General features: G+C 32.3%; 4 protein-coding genes across 4 annotated transcripts; all 4 read left to right on the plus strand.

Moving 5' to 3' along the window:
• Nucleotides 1-66: 66 nt before the first annotated feature.
• LOC118644184 (CLIP domain-containing serine protease 14D-like) lies at nucleotides 67-632 on the plus strand (the record flags this gene model as incomplete). The annotated part of the gene is given in 1 exon segment (XM_036292375.1): nucleotides 67-632. A coding segment is annotated over 1 exon segment (323 nt), but the record flags the coding sequence as incomplete, so codon positions are not given.
• Nucleotides 633-2,792: 2,160 nt separating this feature from the next.
• Nucleotides 2,793-6,386, plus strand: LOC114253741 (CLIP domain-containing serine protease 2). The gene is made up of 3 exons (XM_028192080.2): nucleotides 2,793-3,264; nucleotides 4,804-5,211; nucleotides 5,311-6,386. Exons 1-3 carry the CDS (start codon nucleotides 3,198-3,200, stop codon nucleotides 6,021-6,023), a joined length of 1,188 nt encoding a protein of 395 aa, XP_028047881.1. The 5' UTR covers nucleotides 2,793-3,197; the 3' UTR covers nucleotides 6,024-6,386.
• A 1,559-nt stretch (nucleotides 6,387-7,945) lies between these two features.
• LOC105831981 (serine protease grass) lies at nucleotides 7,946-11,616 on the plus strand. Its single transcript, XM_012672532.3, has 5 exons — nucleotides 7,946-8,271; nucleotides 8,706-8,872; nucleotides 9,750-10,191; nucleotides 10,402-10,667; nucleotides 10,980-11,616. Exons 1-5 carry the CDS (start codon nucleotides 8,217-8,219, stop codon nucleotides 11,328-11,330), a joined length of 1,281 nt encoding a protein of 426 aa, XP_012527986.2. The 5' UTR covers nucleotides 7,946-8,216; the 3' UTR covers nucleotides 11,331-11,616.
• A 2,633-nt stretch (nucleotides 11,617-14,249) lies between these two features.
• LOC105831980 (melanization protease 1) lies at nucleotides 14,250-17,042 on the plus strand. The gene is made up of 5 exons (XM_012672531.3): nucleotides 14,250-14,584; nucleotides 14,876-15,042; nucleotides 15,558-15,849; nucleotides 16,024-16,295; nucleotides 16,657-17,042. Exons 1-5 carry the CDS (start codon nucleotides 14,530-14,532, stop codon nucleotides 17,005-17,007), a joined length of 1,137 nt encoding a protein of 378 aa, XP_012527985.1. The 5' UTR covers nucleotides 14,250-14,529; the 3' UTR covers nucleotides 17,008-17,042.
• Nucleotides 17,043-17,282: the final 240 nt, after the last annotated feature.

A 17,282-nucleotide genomic window follows, 5' to 3' on the forward strand; every position in this document is an offset into this window, starting at 1 on the left:
TGTTCAATTCCTAAATCTACAGATTTTAATCCATAAGATTTCTAAGTTACCTTTTGGTGTCGATAGATGACCCGAAGCCTAGCATGCTCCTGCAGACGGTGAAGCTGCCGATCATCGAGATGGACAGGTGCGTGATGGCTTTCAAGAGGTACGCGGACGTATCGGAGAACCAGCAGATGTGCGTGGGCGGTGTTCCGGGTCAGGATTCCTGCGGCGGCGATAGCGGCGGCCCTCTGATGAAGGTCGAGAGTATAGGTGGACCTCCTAAATATTATCTCCTCGGCGTAGTTTCCTTCGGCGCAAAATCCTGCGGGGCCACCAGGACACCTGGCGTCTACAGCAGAATCGCCACTTACACTACGTGGATCCTGAACAACATGCTCCCGTAAAGATATTCAGCTTTAACTGCGGAGAAGAAATAATTATAGCCGGGACATCGGGGCGGAGAGTTTTACATTTTATTTTATTTTATAAACGCAATTTGTTTCTTTTTTTTATTTAGAATTGTTTATATTCGAATCTTGTAATTGTGATGAGAATACTTGATGTTGATATATATTCTCAATAATATAAAAATAGCTCAATAGTATGATACAATATAAATCTATATAAATAAAAATGTAAATGTTCGTTTGTTAGTCATCTAAGATCTCCGTAAGTTTTTCATTGTTTGCTTTGAAATTTTGACACCACGTTGCATTTGTAACCGGGAGTGTTCTTATGGGGTTTGATTTTGGATATACCGGTGTTTTAAAAATGATGACCATAATTTAAGTGTAAAAAATAGTTTTTCATTAATATTATTAAAATTTTGACACATTGAGACGGGGAAAGACCGGGAGAGACCGGGAGAGACGGGGAGAGACGGTTAGAAATGGGTAGAGACGGGGAGAGACCAGGAGAGACGGGGAGAGACCGGGAGAGACCGGGAGAGACGGGGAGAGACGGGGAGAGGCGGAGAGAGACGGGGAGAGACCGGGAGAGACGAGGAGAGACCGGGAGAGACGCAGAGAAACGGGGAGAGACTGGGAGAGACGGGGAGAGACTGGGAGAGACGGGGAGAGACGGGTAGAGACGGAAAGAGATCGGGATAAACGGGGAGAAACGGGGAGAGACGGGAAAAGACGGGGAGAGACCGGGAGAGACGGAGAGAGACGGGAGAGGCGAAGAATGTTTCTATTGTGTTTAAATTAAGGTAATAAGAAAAATAAAGATGGCTGTTATTTTATTGAAAAAAAGGAACTTATTTAAAACAGTCTTTTGAATGGATTTCTAAATCCATGGCAGTTTTTAGAAAAAAAAGTTAGAAGTACGTGAATAAATGAATATTAGATTTATTAAAGATAGATAAATGCTTATTCAAAAATAAAATAAAAAGAGCAACAGTAAAGCAAGGCTCTTAAAAGTTAAACAACGAAAGCAAAGAAAATTTAAAAAAAACGTAGCATAAGAATAGAGAGCCACAGCAACGCATAGCAGGGCATAGCTAGTCTGTAATAAATGTATATCAGATGCACCACTGAAGGAAATTTATAATTAAAATAGTTTGAAAAATAAGAATTTTTTAACGGAAATTCAAAGAGAGAGTTGCGCACAACTATTTTCCTACATTTTTATGCATCCTATTCGTAGAAGTAATTATTTCCATGGGTAAAGCCGATTACGAAAATTCAGTAGGAAATTTTTAATCTCGCAGGTCTTCCTTTATTGAAATTCTATCGTGTTTGCTTAATTGTTCGCGGAAGTAATTAATTAACAAAGGCACGTGGGAATTTAGTTTGAGTTTAATTTAATCGAATTTTGATTGGATTTAAAACGTATTTCTAATCTGACGAGCAAACTTATATGTTTATTAAAATCGAACGTAGCGATCTTCGGAAAATAGCGCGACCGCAACATCCGATCTTCTCACGAGATTTCGCGTCGCGTATGATATTATATTGAACATTCAGGGAAATCGAGATGTTTCCTCTTTCCCGCTCGGCCAATTCTGGCTCATACACATGTAATATCATCGAACTGTTTTTCTCCACTGTTTACCGAGGATTGAATCATTTTTCCACTAAAGAGCGCCAACAATCGCTCGTAATCGCAGCAATTAAATATAAAACAGTAACAATAGTCTTTTCCGTGAATTTTTAAAATACATGATACTACGTTTTTTCCCTTTACTATGGACAACTTAGAATGAACGTTTTAGACTATAAAATCTAATGCAGGCGCTTTTCAAACAGAGCAAACTTTCGTTATAGTTATTTCGTTTAATTTATTGCTCATATGCTTCAATCGAGCTCTTGCGAGCCAGTGCGGGTATATGCTGTTATACCTGAATTATGAATTAGATAACGTTAAGATATTGTGCATATTAATCAAACCGCTACAATTAGCCGAAAGCTATTAATGACCTCTTAAGATTATTCGATAAAGAACATTTGTTTATATTGATTTTGCAATTCTACAATTGAGCGATAAATCCTTCATGTTCTATTTTTTTTAATTTTATTTTTGAGATCGGTGATGTTATTTTCTTTGCATATATAATTTCCATACATACAGAAGAAAAAAGAAAACACAGAATACTAAAGAAGAGAGTATAGATATTAAGAGCTCAGGATTTCCCCCAAGATATGTCAGTATTTTATCACATCGGATTTATGATAAATTAATTAAATTGAAATAAACATTAAATAATATAATAATGTTATAATATTGTAAGTAGATTCTATATTATATAAATAAATTAAAGCCAATTTACTAAATTTATCTTTAAAAAAATATATATTGCTGGCAAAAAAACAAGAAAAAGTAACGATAATATTATCAATATGTAGAATTTTATAGTAAATAAAAACTTATTTAAAGTATAGTTCTATATAGGAAAAGATTTGTTCCACAATTATATTTTTCTTTCCTTACAATTCATTTATGATTTTAAACGGATTACAGAAATATAGATTTTTCCCAATCGGTCCGCCCCTGTTAATTAGCTTGGTAAGAAGCATGTTGACAGTGGTGGTGGGGACAGTTGTTGACCCTGGGTCTCGTCACTCTATCATGGATACTATCGTCAGTTGATGTCCTGATCTTCGGCAAGACAGCCATAAAACAAAAGGAGCTGCCGAGACCGGAGTGAGTTCTCGTTGTCGAAGTGTGCTGTGGACATCTCCTGGTACACAAAGTTGAATAATTTGTCGAGGATGTCAATATCTAATTTCTTGTTGTCTCTCAAGTTTCTGGCATTGCTAACTGTCAGCATCAATGCGCGTAAGTTGAGTCTTTAAATTGTACGAGACACAGAGTCAATTGGTTCGGAGACAGGTTGATGGCTAATTAATTTTAATTTATTTATTTATGTACACTCTTCGGCATTTTAAAGAATATAAAAAATATAACAATTTTTCTGATAGTTTTCACATTCGTTAAATTTTTTAATAATATTCAAGTTTATATGCACGGAGAAAATTTTCTTTTAAAAATTATCTTTATAATTGTGGTAATTGTGAGACAACATAAACTTCGAAGAATTTTACTATACTTTTAACAAAATTTACTAAAATTTTGCGTAATTTTATTAAAATTTTCATAAATTTTATTAAAAGTATAGTAAAATTTTTTATGTTATCACAATTATCACAATTTTAAGGGTAATTTTTAAAAGACATTTTTTTCCTTGTGTCATATCTGCTGCCTTATTTTCAAAAAAGGCCAATAAAGGAATATAGTTTATCAAGGTTATCGATGATTCAACTAAAACAGTAAGTTAGCTTATGTGCAAATAACATTAAAAAGAAAGAATAAGAATATTTAACAGATGACAGTTTGCATGCATTTTTTGGCAGATTATTTCAAATTTTTATTTTAAATATATTACATTAGCTTTTCTATAGATAATTGTATTTTAATTAAATTTTCTTAGATATAATTTCTATATTTTCCAATTTTTTCATAATGCACAAGAAAAAAACATTAATTGCATCTAGATAAAATATTGTCTATGCGTACGTTAAATACACAGCATCAGCAATTGTTGAAATTTCGACGTAATCGTACTTCAATCGTACAAAAATTTATAATCACCACGGAATGCGATTTTGATTTAGCAACATTATTAATTATCAATTTATGACACGCTTCTACGAACACAAAAGTCAGGTGCCGGTTTCCCGTCGCATTTCTTGAATTATGCGCGATTGTATTTTGCATTACGTCACCACATTAATGGCTAGCGTCGAGAATCAGGAAACGAGTATAATCAGGGTTTAAATCAGCTTTGTTCGATTTTGCACGCTGCAACACTTTGATGGATTCTTGGATCATAATTATTTCTTATCATATTTACTATAACAATTTATATTATTAACAATGTATATTAATGTGTATTATCTATATTATTAATAATTCATGTAATATACATTTAATTTTGTATAAATATAATATTATTTATATATTGTATAATGTGTAAGATACCGAACATGTACAAAGATCCTAATAAAAAAAATATCCTGACCAGTTTCTTGTTCAGAAGACTGGAAATTCTTATGGCGTCAGCATCTTAAGTGAACGGATAGAGAGAAATTAAAAAACACTGCATGTATTACTAAAACGACGATATTATGCAAAGTTATTATCTGCCAATTCGAAAAGGTTTTTTCATAAGTCACTAAATCAAGAATTGCGGTATTTCCACTAATAAAAGTAATTAACTCTTGATTCATTTTTAAAATCAAAGTTAATAAACAGGATAAAAAATTCCATACTTTCCATTTCTGATAACGTGATAACCGTTTTAATTCCCATTCGCAGAATACGAAAACTCGCGGGGAGACTGCACGGTCGACAGTCAGTTGGGCACATGTATACTCGCGCGTGACTGCAGATTCGTGGCCAACATTCTGGAGAAGTCGCGGGACCAGGCGATCGTCTATCTGAGGCGCAATCATTGTGGTTTCGAAGGCCCGAATCCGAAGGTGTGCTGCATCAACAGCGCGAACGTCGACACCCGTCCGGACGACCATGTCACGAACTTCGGGACCACGCAGAGCTGGAACTCGGAACAAACCATCCCGCAGCTCGACTATACTCAGACAGATGTGGCAAACAACCCGTTATTGCCGACCAACTGCGGCCGCGAACTGTCGCAGAGGATCATTGGCGGCGAGCGCACTGAGCTCGACGAGTTCGCCTGGATGGCACTGTTGGAGTATCAGAAACGTGAGTAGAAAGGAATATTAATTGACCAATTAATTACATATAAATTTTTATTGCACCTTATGCGAATCAATTCTTAACTTTTTTTGAATGGCATTACAGCCAACGGCAGATCGACGGCGTGCGGCGGCGTCTTGATCAGTAAACGTTACGTCCTCACTGCCGCTCACTGTATCAAAGGCAAGGATCTGCCAACCAACTGGCGTCTGACCAGCGTCCGCCTGGGCGAATACGACACCGATACCGATCCGGATTGCGTGCAAGACAGCGAGACTACCCAAGTATGCGCTGACGATCCAGTAACCGTAGGTGTCGAGGAGCAAATCGCTCATGAGGAGTACCGACCATTGTCGCGGGATCAACGTTACGATATCGCGCTGCTGCGTCTTAGCTATGACGTGATGTTCACCAAATACATCAAGCCTATTTGTTTGCCGACCAATACATTGCTAAACCAAAAGCTCTTCGTAGCTGGCTGGGGCAAGACGGAAAGTCGCTCGTCTTCAAATATTAAATTGAAGTTGAAATTGCCCTTGGCGGATAAAGATCAGTGTGATGAGGTCTATGGTAACGCCGGTGTCCGTCTGGGCTACGGACAGATCTGCGCGGGTGGACAGAGAGGCAAAGACTCATGTCGGGGTGACTCGGGTGGTCCCTTGATGGCTGTTGAAAGGCTTTATAATGGTACCAGCAAATGGACCACCGTGGGCGTTGTATCATTTGGACCATCACCCTGCGGTATGCAGGGATGGCCTGGCGTGTACACGAAAGTATCAGACTTTGTTCCCTGGATTCTTAGCAAAATGCGGCCGTAAACATCAAGAAAGTCATTTTGACCGTGACGAAGAATAAATAAAGTTAAAATATGTTACATAAATCGATTTTACGTATTTTCGTAGTTTATGACTTGCAATCTCAAGAATTAATTAGTCCTGTAAAGATTTATTTATACGTTATTTTAAAATAAAATGTTATGTATATTAATAATTTTATAAAAATTTCTTTTAAAATGTTAATGAATAGAATGCTGCAAAAACATATACACAAAAATATCAAATTGTGATAAATAAGTTATATTAATAAGAAAAAGATGATATTAATGTTACACAATAATCATATTATTCTTTGTTTTCCTATATACAAAATCTCGTGAATTTACTCAATAAGACTAAAAAAAAGATATACAGTTAAGTAAGATGAATTACTTATTTGTTTTACCTGCATTTATAATAACATATTTTATAATAATATTTGTAGCAAGTTTTATTCAAACAAATTGCAACAAATTTATAATTAAATTTAGAATATAATTCACGTAAACTAATCGTAAAGAAGTTGATACTCATAAAAAATATTAGTTTATAAGAATGGCAATGTATATGAAAAATATTTTATAAATTTGTAATATTAATAAAAAGATAAATAAAAATTCTTTTGCAATTTTGAATTAATTAGTCTTTTTTCTTGGAATAACACGTTATTTTTCTTTTCTTTATCTTTTACAACATTGTTTCTTTTAGTAACTTTGTAAATTATTTTTTAAATTATTTCTTTGCATTTAAAATGATATTTTTAACATTTGTATTATTATTTTTATTGTAAATTTAATTTTTTTATTATTATTACTATTTTTTTTCTCTTAGAATGCAATTATTAGTATAATCTTTGACGAGTGTCATAAGATTTAAAATTTTCAGAAAACGTATCAATTTTCAATATACTCCAACGTTATTTTCAAAACCTCTTACCCACATTTGTATTTGTTTAAAATAAAAAATAAGTCAAATAAAGAGATAATTTCATCCAATTTCAAGGAAAATGTAATATAAAATTGCAAATCGTCAAATCGCAAGATTATATGATCAATGATTATGTGTTATTCAACATTTGTATTTTTTATTTGTCCTCGGAGTTATCAATACGGGTCACGATAGGACTTGACATATCGTCATTATCACATCGTAGTGGTCATAGTAGTCTACGTTAAACAACTTTGAAAAAGCATAAAAGGCCATTGCTCGACTGCACTAGGAAGTAAAATTGACCAATCAATACTATTAATGATTTTTAAATATTAAAAAATTTTTGTAATATATTAAGAAAAAATGAGAAATTATAAAAAATTTTACAAGACTTAAATGCACGCACAACACTTCTATATCAGCACGACCATGTCACATTATCTTGGAAAACCCCTTGGTGATTACGAAAATCATGACGTCTCAATCAATTTTATCTCAAGATATTCATGGGAATTACCATCTTAAATTTTGCAAGACTTAAGTGTACGCACAACACTTCTATATCAGCACGACCATGCCACATTATCTTGAAAAACCCCCTGGTGATTACGAAAATCATGAAGTCTCAATCAATTTTATCTCAAGATATTCATAGGAATTACCATCTTTTGAACAAAAATATTCCTCATTATTGTTTCAATATTTGACGAGCTTTGTTTTCTTCGTTTTTTTCTCTCTTCTTTTTCTCTGTTATTTTAGCTTCTTATTTTTTGTATCTCGTACGCTTTTTACATAAAATTCCATCACAGATAAAATTTATCTGTACAAATGTGTAACATTAATTACATAAATAAAATTTATATTATATTTATATATTAATATTCTTGATAATAATAATTCTCATTCAATAAATTATCCTCAAGAATAAAGATTTAAATGAAAAAGATAATGAAAACCTTTTTCAAAGAAAATTTGTGCGTTTTTAATTCTCCTAGAATTATTACAAGTATCACATGATACAGCTTTAATCGGCAACGAATCACGGCGACTATCATGGGCTATCGTGGATTATCCCCACCCAAACAACAGATTTAGTACATCAGCCAAGTAGTGGAGCAGCTTAGTCGATTGGCGACTCGCGAAACAGGAAAATCCCGGACTCCGATCCATGAGAGAGAAAAGAGAGAAGAGGAGGAGAAGAGAATATCTAACGAAGCAATTTCAAGATTGGCTGGTGGAGAGTTATCACTGATATCACAAATAAACATGATGTTTATTGGCTCGTTTATCCTTTTTCTCGTTTTAACAACAATCAATGCACGTGAGTAGTTTATTAGACGTCACAGCATTTATATCTAAAAAAGAATACAGCCAACTTTTCTTCTTTTATAATAAAGATTTTTCTTTATTTAAATTTTAAAAAAATTGTGCGTTTATTTTAAATTGTAAGAGTGCATTTGTTACAGTTAAAAAATTAACTAATAAAAATTAATTTAATTAAATAATTAAAATAAATTATTTAAAATAATTACATATATTTATCTGATTCTCATTTTATATTTATATATAAAGAAACGCTTTTAAAAATAAATATTCAGTTCTAGATATTCCGAACTATGTCGACTATGTGTGTATAACTAAAAATATATTTGTGATGCTGGAATTATTCTAGACTTTAAAAGTTTGAATTTTATATTTATAAAATTGTTACTAAGAATTATTAGTTAATTGTATTAAAATAATTTACCGTTGCAGAAAATGAATGCACGGATAGAAGTGCTAATTGCATCAATATTCGTAATTGTCCGGAGGTTATAGCCCTCTTGACGGGTCCAAGACCGCTATCGACACAAACGTTGCAGACCCTCAGAAACTTGCAATGCGGCTTCGAAGGCCACTACCCGAAAGTTTGTTGCAGCCAGGTAACTGAACTTGATTTAAACTGGTATTGATTTATTTAAAAAATATAAGCTTAATACTAATTAATTGATTAATGGAAATTAAGTCAAATTTGATAAAAAGTTAACACAAAGCATAATCTAAAATCATTATAATTTTGATTTTATAAAAATTAATTTTTATATACTTGTCTGTACACGGAGAGAATTTTCTCTTAAAATTTACCCTCAAAATCTAGTAATTATGGGATAATGTATGACTTCAAGGAATTTTATTATACTTTTAGTAAATTTTACTAAAAAGTATAGTAAAATTCCTCGAAGTCACACATTATCCCACAATTACCAAATTTTGAGGGTAAAGAGAAAATTCTCTCCGTGTAATACATTAAATTATATGTAACTTGCATTGCCAGTATTTTTTTTTGCACGCATACTCTTTTAAAGTAATGTTAAAACAGGTTCCTGTATCCTGAACTGTCCGTTTCTCGATCTCATCGTATTAACAGGATATCGACTAAAGCTTTACTTGATGGAATTTGTAGAATATTCTAATATTTACGCGAGTCTGTAATCATAAAATCAAAGATTTTGTTTTAATTAATCCCAGATTTTTATATAAAAAATAGGCTTTTTAAACAAAGCGATAAAAATATTTCTGTACGTTTAATATTTTTATATTTCTAAAGATCTTTTAAAATGCTATTTACGGACACGTATTTGTAATTTGGATAATTATACGAGAATATTTTATTTACACATATTTCCAGAACATAATAAAGTTTCTTTATGATTTACGGTTGTACGTATTAATTAAATTTTTGGTTCTGTCTAAAAATGAATAAAACTCAAATGCTGCTTTTTATTTTTTCTCATCTCAAATATTAACTTTTGACAACAGGCAACAATTACTACGACAACGACGGCGCCGACGACGAGAACGACGGCGTCGACAAGGACAACGACACCGACAATGACAATGACGCCGACGACGACAACGACGGCGTCGACAAGGACAACGACGCCGACAATGACAACGACGAGGACGACGACGACGACGACGACGCCTCCGACAACAGCGGTCCCAAAAGAAGATACTAAAGAAAATCCGCCGGATGTGACAAACCATCCGAATCTACGTTTTTTGAATGAATTTTGCGGGTCTATTACCCGATATCCATTACTTAGCAATACAACTGGAATCTTTGAGTATCCATGGATGGCATTGATCGCATACGAAAGCAACGTAACCCTGAAGGCTCCGGAGTTCTTTTGTACCGGCACCGTCATCTCCAGGCGCTACATTCTCACCGCTGCTCATTGCGTCACGTCACTTCCAAAAGGTAAGCAATTCTTCTAGTAAATACGACAAAAATTAAAAGATTTGAACTTCCTTCCTCCCCCTCAAAAAATTAAAGATTAAATTAAAAAATTAAATTTGTAAAAAATAGTTTGTATTAATAAATACTTAAGAACGTTTATTGTTCCTTGATTTTTATTCTTTTCTTATAACTGGCACAAGTTTATTTAATCCTCTAATTGCTGGTCTCTAGATCTCAGACTGGTAAGCGTAAGGGTAGGAGATTATGACATAACCAAGGAACTTGACTGTGAAATGGTCGGGGTTGATAAAGTGTGCTTAGACAAGTATCAGGAATTCGGCGTGGATAGCTCTTACTCCCATCCAGGATACACTAGAGCGGAGCTGAAGAATGACATCGCGCTTATTAGATTGAATGGCACCATGAACTTCAAATCGGGGAACGTCAAGCCTATTTGTTTGCCCCTCGGTGCTGCGGCGAGAGCGACTCTTAGCAGGGTGAGAATAATCATTATATTTTATTTTTACTTAATTGATTCAGGAAATAATTTAAAAAAAGCAAGCAGAGAAGCCAAAAAGATTTTATGTTGCATTTATATCATATTTCTACACATTCAATCAAATATTATTAATTTGTGTGACAATAACTAGAAAAAGTAATTTTTAAATAACTTTTTTTTCCACTTTTTCTCTTTTCTTCAAACTAAAATATTTTGTAACTTTGTCTCTGTTATATTTTATCAAATTATTTTGGCTCTGTCTTTTTCAAAGATGTTACTTTTATTTGAAAATTTTATGTCTGATTGGCAGGCAGTGGTGACCGGCTGGCGTTTGGCAGAGTATGATCGGCGCAGCGCATTCCTCCTGCACGAAAAGCTGCCGGTGGTTTCCAACGAGCAGTGTAAAGAAATATATAAGCCGTCCAAACAGGTCTGGCACAAACAACTGTGCGCCGGTGGTCGAATAAACGTGGACTCCTGTCTGGGCGACAGCGGCGGACCTCTGCAGGCGCCCGGTATATACAACGGTACGTCAGTGAAAATGATCCAGTACGGTGTGGTCAGCTACGGGTTGATGCCATGCGGTGTCTCGGGTATTCCCGAAGTCTACACCAACGTTGCCTACTACATGGACTGGATCCTCGACACGTTAACGGATTAAAACGTGACTGAAGCATTATGGAATGCAAGTCTTTCACCTGTTTGAGACGTAAATGAGATCGATATCCGGATCGCGATGAGAACAAGATTATATGTAAATTTCGCGAGGTGATTGAGTAAATAAAATTGAATTAGAAAAACCGACAGAACGAATAAAATTTCGCAACAGTAAAAATATTTGTAACGCTTGCAAAAGTAAGCGATTTAAGCATTTAAAAAGATGATCTGATGAAGAGATACTGTTAATGTATATTTTTAATTAATAAAGATAGCTGTTGTTAAAAAAACTTTCGTTAATCTTTTATTTTAATAAAGTGTCTTACTACCAAAATAATTTTATTTTATTAGATCTCTTGAAATAATTTAAGCTAAGTTTTATTATGCTACTTTTTATAGTGCATATAATAAACATTTTTAATATTTACATTTTAGAAAAAAATAGCTTTTATTAAAATTGTATCTGATTTGTGATTTTGTAGAATTAAGTAGATCTGCAAAAATTTATTTAAATGTTATTAGAAATAAGATATTATATATTAATTCAAAATTTTTTTGAAAAAATTAATAAATAGAACATACGTACACACATACATACAAAGAAAAAGAGAAAAAAAAATTTTTATTGTAACCAATATGTAAATACATTATTAAAAAAGGATGGATATTATTTTTATATATATATATATATAATAAAATTTTTTTCTGTGTTGTCTATATGTATATACATAAAAGATCAGTAAACATATTCAACAATTCTAAGGAAAAATAGACATTAATTGGTTTTTTGTAACGTTTGTAATGACACATTTTATAGAGATGCCTATAGATATTTTTATTCAAATGAAGTACAATAAATTTAGAATAATGTTCACGACAGCTGATCGTGAAGATATGAATACCTACAAAGAATATTAGCTCTATTAGATATAAGAATTATGTGTAGGTACAGTGCAAAAAAATATTTTTAAATTTTTTAAAATTAATAACAAGATAAATAAAAGTATTTTTCTCAATTTTAAATTAATAATTAAATTAATAATATCTCTTTTTTTCACACTGCACGCTATTCTTCTATATATCTTTTATTAATAATTTTTGTAATAATTTTTTAAATATTTTCCTTGCATTAAAAAAAAACACTTTCAACGTTTACATTATTTTATTAATTTTTTTATGTTTTTATATAATTTTCCTTATTATTATCATTTATTCTGTTATAATGCAATTACCTATATCTTCATAATATGTGATTCATGATACGCGTCGTATAAGATTTAACTTCCGGGAAATACGTCGACTATCAAAAAAACTGCAAAGTTTGCAATACATCTCAAACATTCTTAATTAAAATAAAAACTAAATCAATTTCTTGATATTTTTACTTTTTTTTAGGTAAACATAGTATAAAATTACGAATTCTTGGATTCTAAAAATATGTCATTGATGTCCAATTATGTCCAATATTCCTCTTTTTTATTTGCCCCTTGGAGTTATCAACGCGCGCGGGTCACTGAACTTTGATTTATCGCTATTATGATGTTACAGTAATCTATACAAAGTAGTTTCGAAAAGCACAATCAAGGACGTCGCAAGACTATTAGACAGTAAAGTTAAAATTGATTAATTTTGTTATTAATAATTTTTTAAAATTAAAAATTGATATGTTGTTTTCCAAGAAAGCGAAAAACCTTAAAAAAAAGTTTTGTCTTATCCTACGAAAGAATATTCGAAAACTCAATAATCATTGCTAAATATGTGCCATTAACTTGTTGGTTGTATTAATCGTTTTTTAACGATAAACGTTTCTTCGATATTATAAGAAACTTCTCAAACGAATGTATCTCCGTATTTTTTATGATTGTAGGTCATAATGACGCAGTTGGTTTTGCTGAATTAGATAACAAATTGGTAGGAAAGTACTGAAGTTTTATTGAAAATATTGATTTTCCTCGTGCGATGATAATTGATAATTGAACATTTCAATAGAACAATGCATAACATTCCTATTTGATATAGCAATGTTATTGCGGGAAATTCTTTGATGATTACAAACATGGTTTCTATTTTTGGTCCATTTTTTCTTACAATATTCTCGGAAGTCATCCTCATTGCAAAGGAGAATAATCTTTATTATTACTCTAATGTGCAATCACATTATTTTACTATCTTATTCTTTACGTGTTTCAAAAAAGATTTCACATCTTGGCTTTATAATAATTTTATTTGTAAATAGTATTAGATTTTTTTCTATCATAAAAAAATGTGATAATTCTGTTATTCTCATTTTAATGAAGAAATTTAATTATCTTTTTCTAAAAAAATTACCGATATTTGAAGTAAGAGCAATTTAATAATAGAATGACAAGAAATGTTTGCTTATTAATTAATTCAAAACTGAAAATAACAAAATTCTTAAAATGCAAGTAAAGAATAATAGAATTCAAAAGATTTATAACTTGAAAAATGTTAATGAAAGTTAAATCTACTAAAATTTATATATACATAAAAAATTAAATTTTCCAAGTAAATTAATATATATATATATACATAATAAAATAAGATACACAATAAAAATTTGTAACATTTCTCCAAACTAAAACGATAAAATACTTTCCAGTTGGAGATTGAATAACTTTAACAAAAGCATTAAAACAAATTTACTCTGTACAAACATGTAACTTTATTTTTATAAAAAAAAACTAGCGTCAATATTTATGAAACTATTAATTTGTATTACGATGAGCTATTCTTAGTGATAAGGATTAAGCGCAAAAGCACAATGGAAATTTTCTTTAAGGAAACTTTTACGCTTTCGATTTTCATGGAATCAGACAAAACGCGCGAGACAGGTTTTAATCGGCAACGAATCATGGCGGCCGATTGATTATTATATCAACGATCGTTCCCACCAGACCAACAGACTTATTAGGTCCGGCAAGTAGCGGAGAAGCTTAGTCGATTTGCGATTCATGGACAGCAGGTTCGTACTGGTCTGACTCGTGATCATGACTCGGTCTGAGTGCGGATTCACCAGGAGAGACCGGCATTAACCGCGAGTGGGAATCTTGTTTTCCAACTGAGTGAATGCTATTTGTAACGAGGAAATCGTCGAGAAACGAAACAAGAAAATCCTCAACTCATTGTGATACGTGAAGGAAAGAAGAGAAAAGAAATATTTCTAGATTAATTGAAAAATAAACATGGTACTCATCGGTTCGCTCGTCCTTATTCTTACTGTGACAACAATCAATGCACGTTAGTAGTTAATTAAACGTCAATTCATTGCATCATTTATCAGGCATTTTTATGTGAAAAGAAATACACGTTTGCTTTTTTTACTTTATTAAAGTACTATATTAAAATTTTTACTAATATTTTTCAAAAATACGTATTTAATTTAAATCATAGAGATACATTTGGCATAATTAACATATTTAAAATTAAATACATATGTATATTCGACTTTAAAGTACATTTTTTTATATTGAGTTTTAATTTGAGATGATTTGAACTGAAATTAAATTATTGTACAATTTACTGTTACAGAGTTTCAATGCTCAGATAGAAATGCTAACTGTGTCAGTATTCTCAATTGTCCGGAAATGTTAAGCATTTTGAGAGGTCCAAAACCGTTTTCAGCACAGACCTTGGAAACGCTCAAGAATGCGCAATGTGGCTCCGAGGGCAGGTATCCAAAAGTTTGTTGCAATCAGGTAATTAAACTTATTATTAAGCTAAGGGCATTAATTAATCGATAAAAGTATTAACTTATTAGAAATAATTAAGATAAGATCAATAAAGTCAAACATTATAAAAAAAAGCTAAATAACACATAATATAAAATCTATATATTTTTGAATGATTTTTTATCATTTTTATAACTGTCTAATATATTAAATTAATCATAATTTCCACTCTGTCGTTCTTGTACATAATGAAGATGCGTCATCATTGCAACTCTTTTAAAATAAATGCTAAAACAGGTTTCTTCGACTTTCCGTTTTATCCGAATCTCATTGTAATAGCAGAACATCGACTAAAGTTTTATTCGATGAAATCCGAAATTTATGTAATTTGCATAATTATCACTTGTACTCATTTACAGAACAATAAAATTTCTTTAAAATTTGTCATCATAAGTAAATGTTAAATTCTTGCTTCTGTGTAAAAGTTTTACATTATTCACGTGTATTGTTTCATCTTTCTTACGTTAAATATTGATCATCAGCAACAGGTAGACAAAGAGATGACAATCAGGGAGACCTCAGAGAATACTCCAAATCCCCCGGACGTGACGAACCATCCGAATTTACGTTTGTTGGATCACCAAGCGTGCGGACCTATCACTCGGCCAAAAGTAGTCAACGGCAACAAGACCGCAATCTTCGAGTATCCGTGGATGGCATTAATCACGTATCAACGAACCGGTAAACCGAATCCGGAGTACCTTTGTGGTGGCTCGATTATTTCCTCGCGCTACATTCTTACCGCCGCTCATTGCGTCACGCTACTTCCAAGTGGTAAGAAACACTTATGTAGTAAGATCATACGACAAAAATTGGAAAGTTGGCCAAAAAAAATTTAAAAAAAATTAAATTTAAGAATAGTTGAAAGAGATTTTAAAAAATGTTTGTTTTTATATTCCATTTGTTTCCTATAAATTTGTATAATAATTAGGAATTATTGTTTTTCAGATGTCAGACTGATAGGAGTTAGAATAGGAGAGCATGACATAAGCAAGGAACGTGACTGCGAGACGGATCTCAACGGGCGCGAGGTCGTGTGCGCCGAGAGGTATCAGGATTTGGACGTGGATAGCTTTTATTTTCATCCGGGTTACACAAAAACGAAGCAGCAAAACGACATTGCTCTTATCAGAGTAAATGTTACCATGAGCTTCACACCTCAGAACGTCAAACCTATTTGTTTACCCTTTGGTTCTGCAATAAATTTAACTAAGAAAAAGGTAAAGATAACTAATATATCTTTAATCTTTTTTTATTTTATTTAATTTGGAAGTATAAGAAGAAAGTAAAAAAAGAAATGACAAAAAGATTAATAATTATAGTATTTTATTTAAAATAATTTAAATCTGCTACTAATTTGTGTGACGATAAATAGTAAAAATAATTTTTAAAAGACATTTGTTGCGCTCGCATCTTTTTTCTTTCTTTTAAATAAAAATATTCTATAACTGTGTCCTTTCAAAATGATTTTATAATTTAACAAATTTCTAGAGAGTTTTGGTTTAGAGATTATCTTTATTTTTTAGAATTTATATACGCGCACACACATGTATTTCAACATTTTTCTCTTCTAATTGGTAGGCCGTGGTGACCGGTTGGGGTTTGACGGAGTATGATCTGACCAGCTCAGAACTTCTGCAAGCGAAGCTACCAATTGTTCCCAACGATCGATGTGAAGAAATATATAAGCCCTCCAAGGAAATCTGGTACAAGCAGCTGTGTGCCGGCGGCCAAATGGCTGTAGACTCTTGTAATGGTGATAGCGGCGGGCCTCTACAGGCGTCTAGTAAATATAATAACTTGATAATGCGCATCGTCCAGTATGGCATTGTCAGCTACGGTATGACGCCGTGCGGCATCGAGGGCATCCCCGGAGTTTATACCAACGTCGCCTATTATATGGACTGGATCCTTAACACCATGACAGATTAAAGCGCAATTAAAACATTGTACACAGAAAAAAAGAATATTCTTGCTTTGACATATCTTCAGTTTCAAAACGGAAATCTTGAAATAAGATTATATCGCGTAAATCAAAAAGATTTACTTGAATGAAGATTTATTTCAAAATTTTATATAGTTTAACCAAGAAAATAATATTCTTATTATTTAAGAATAATTTTTTTGAATGGAAAAGAAAAATATTGGATAGAAAATACTACATGTTTAAATCGAAAATTATAATTTTCTTAGAATAAAATTATTAA

The sequence above is a fragment of the Monomorium pharaonis genome, chromosome 1 (genome assembly GCF_013373865.1).
Source record: "Monomorium pharaonis isolate MP-MQ-018 chromosome 1, ASM1337386v2, whole genome shotgun sequence".
In the NCBI taxonomy this organism is placed as follows: Eukaryota; Metazoa; Arthropoda; class Insecta; order Hymenoptera; family Formicidae; genus Monomorium; species Monomorium pharaonis.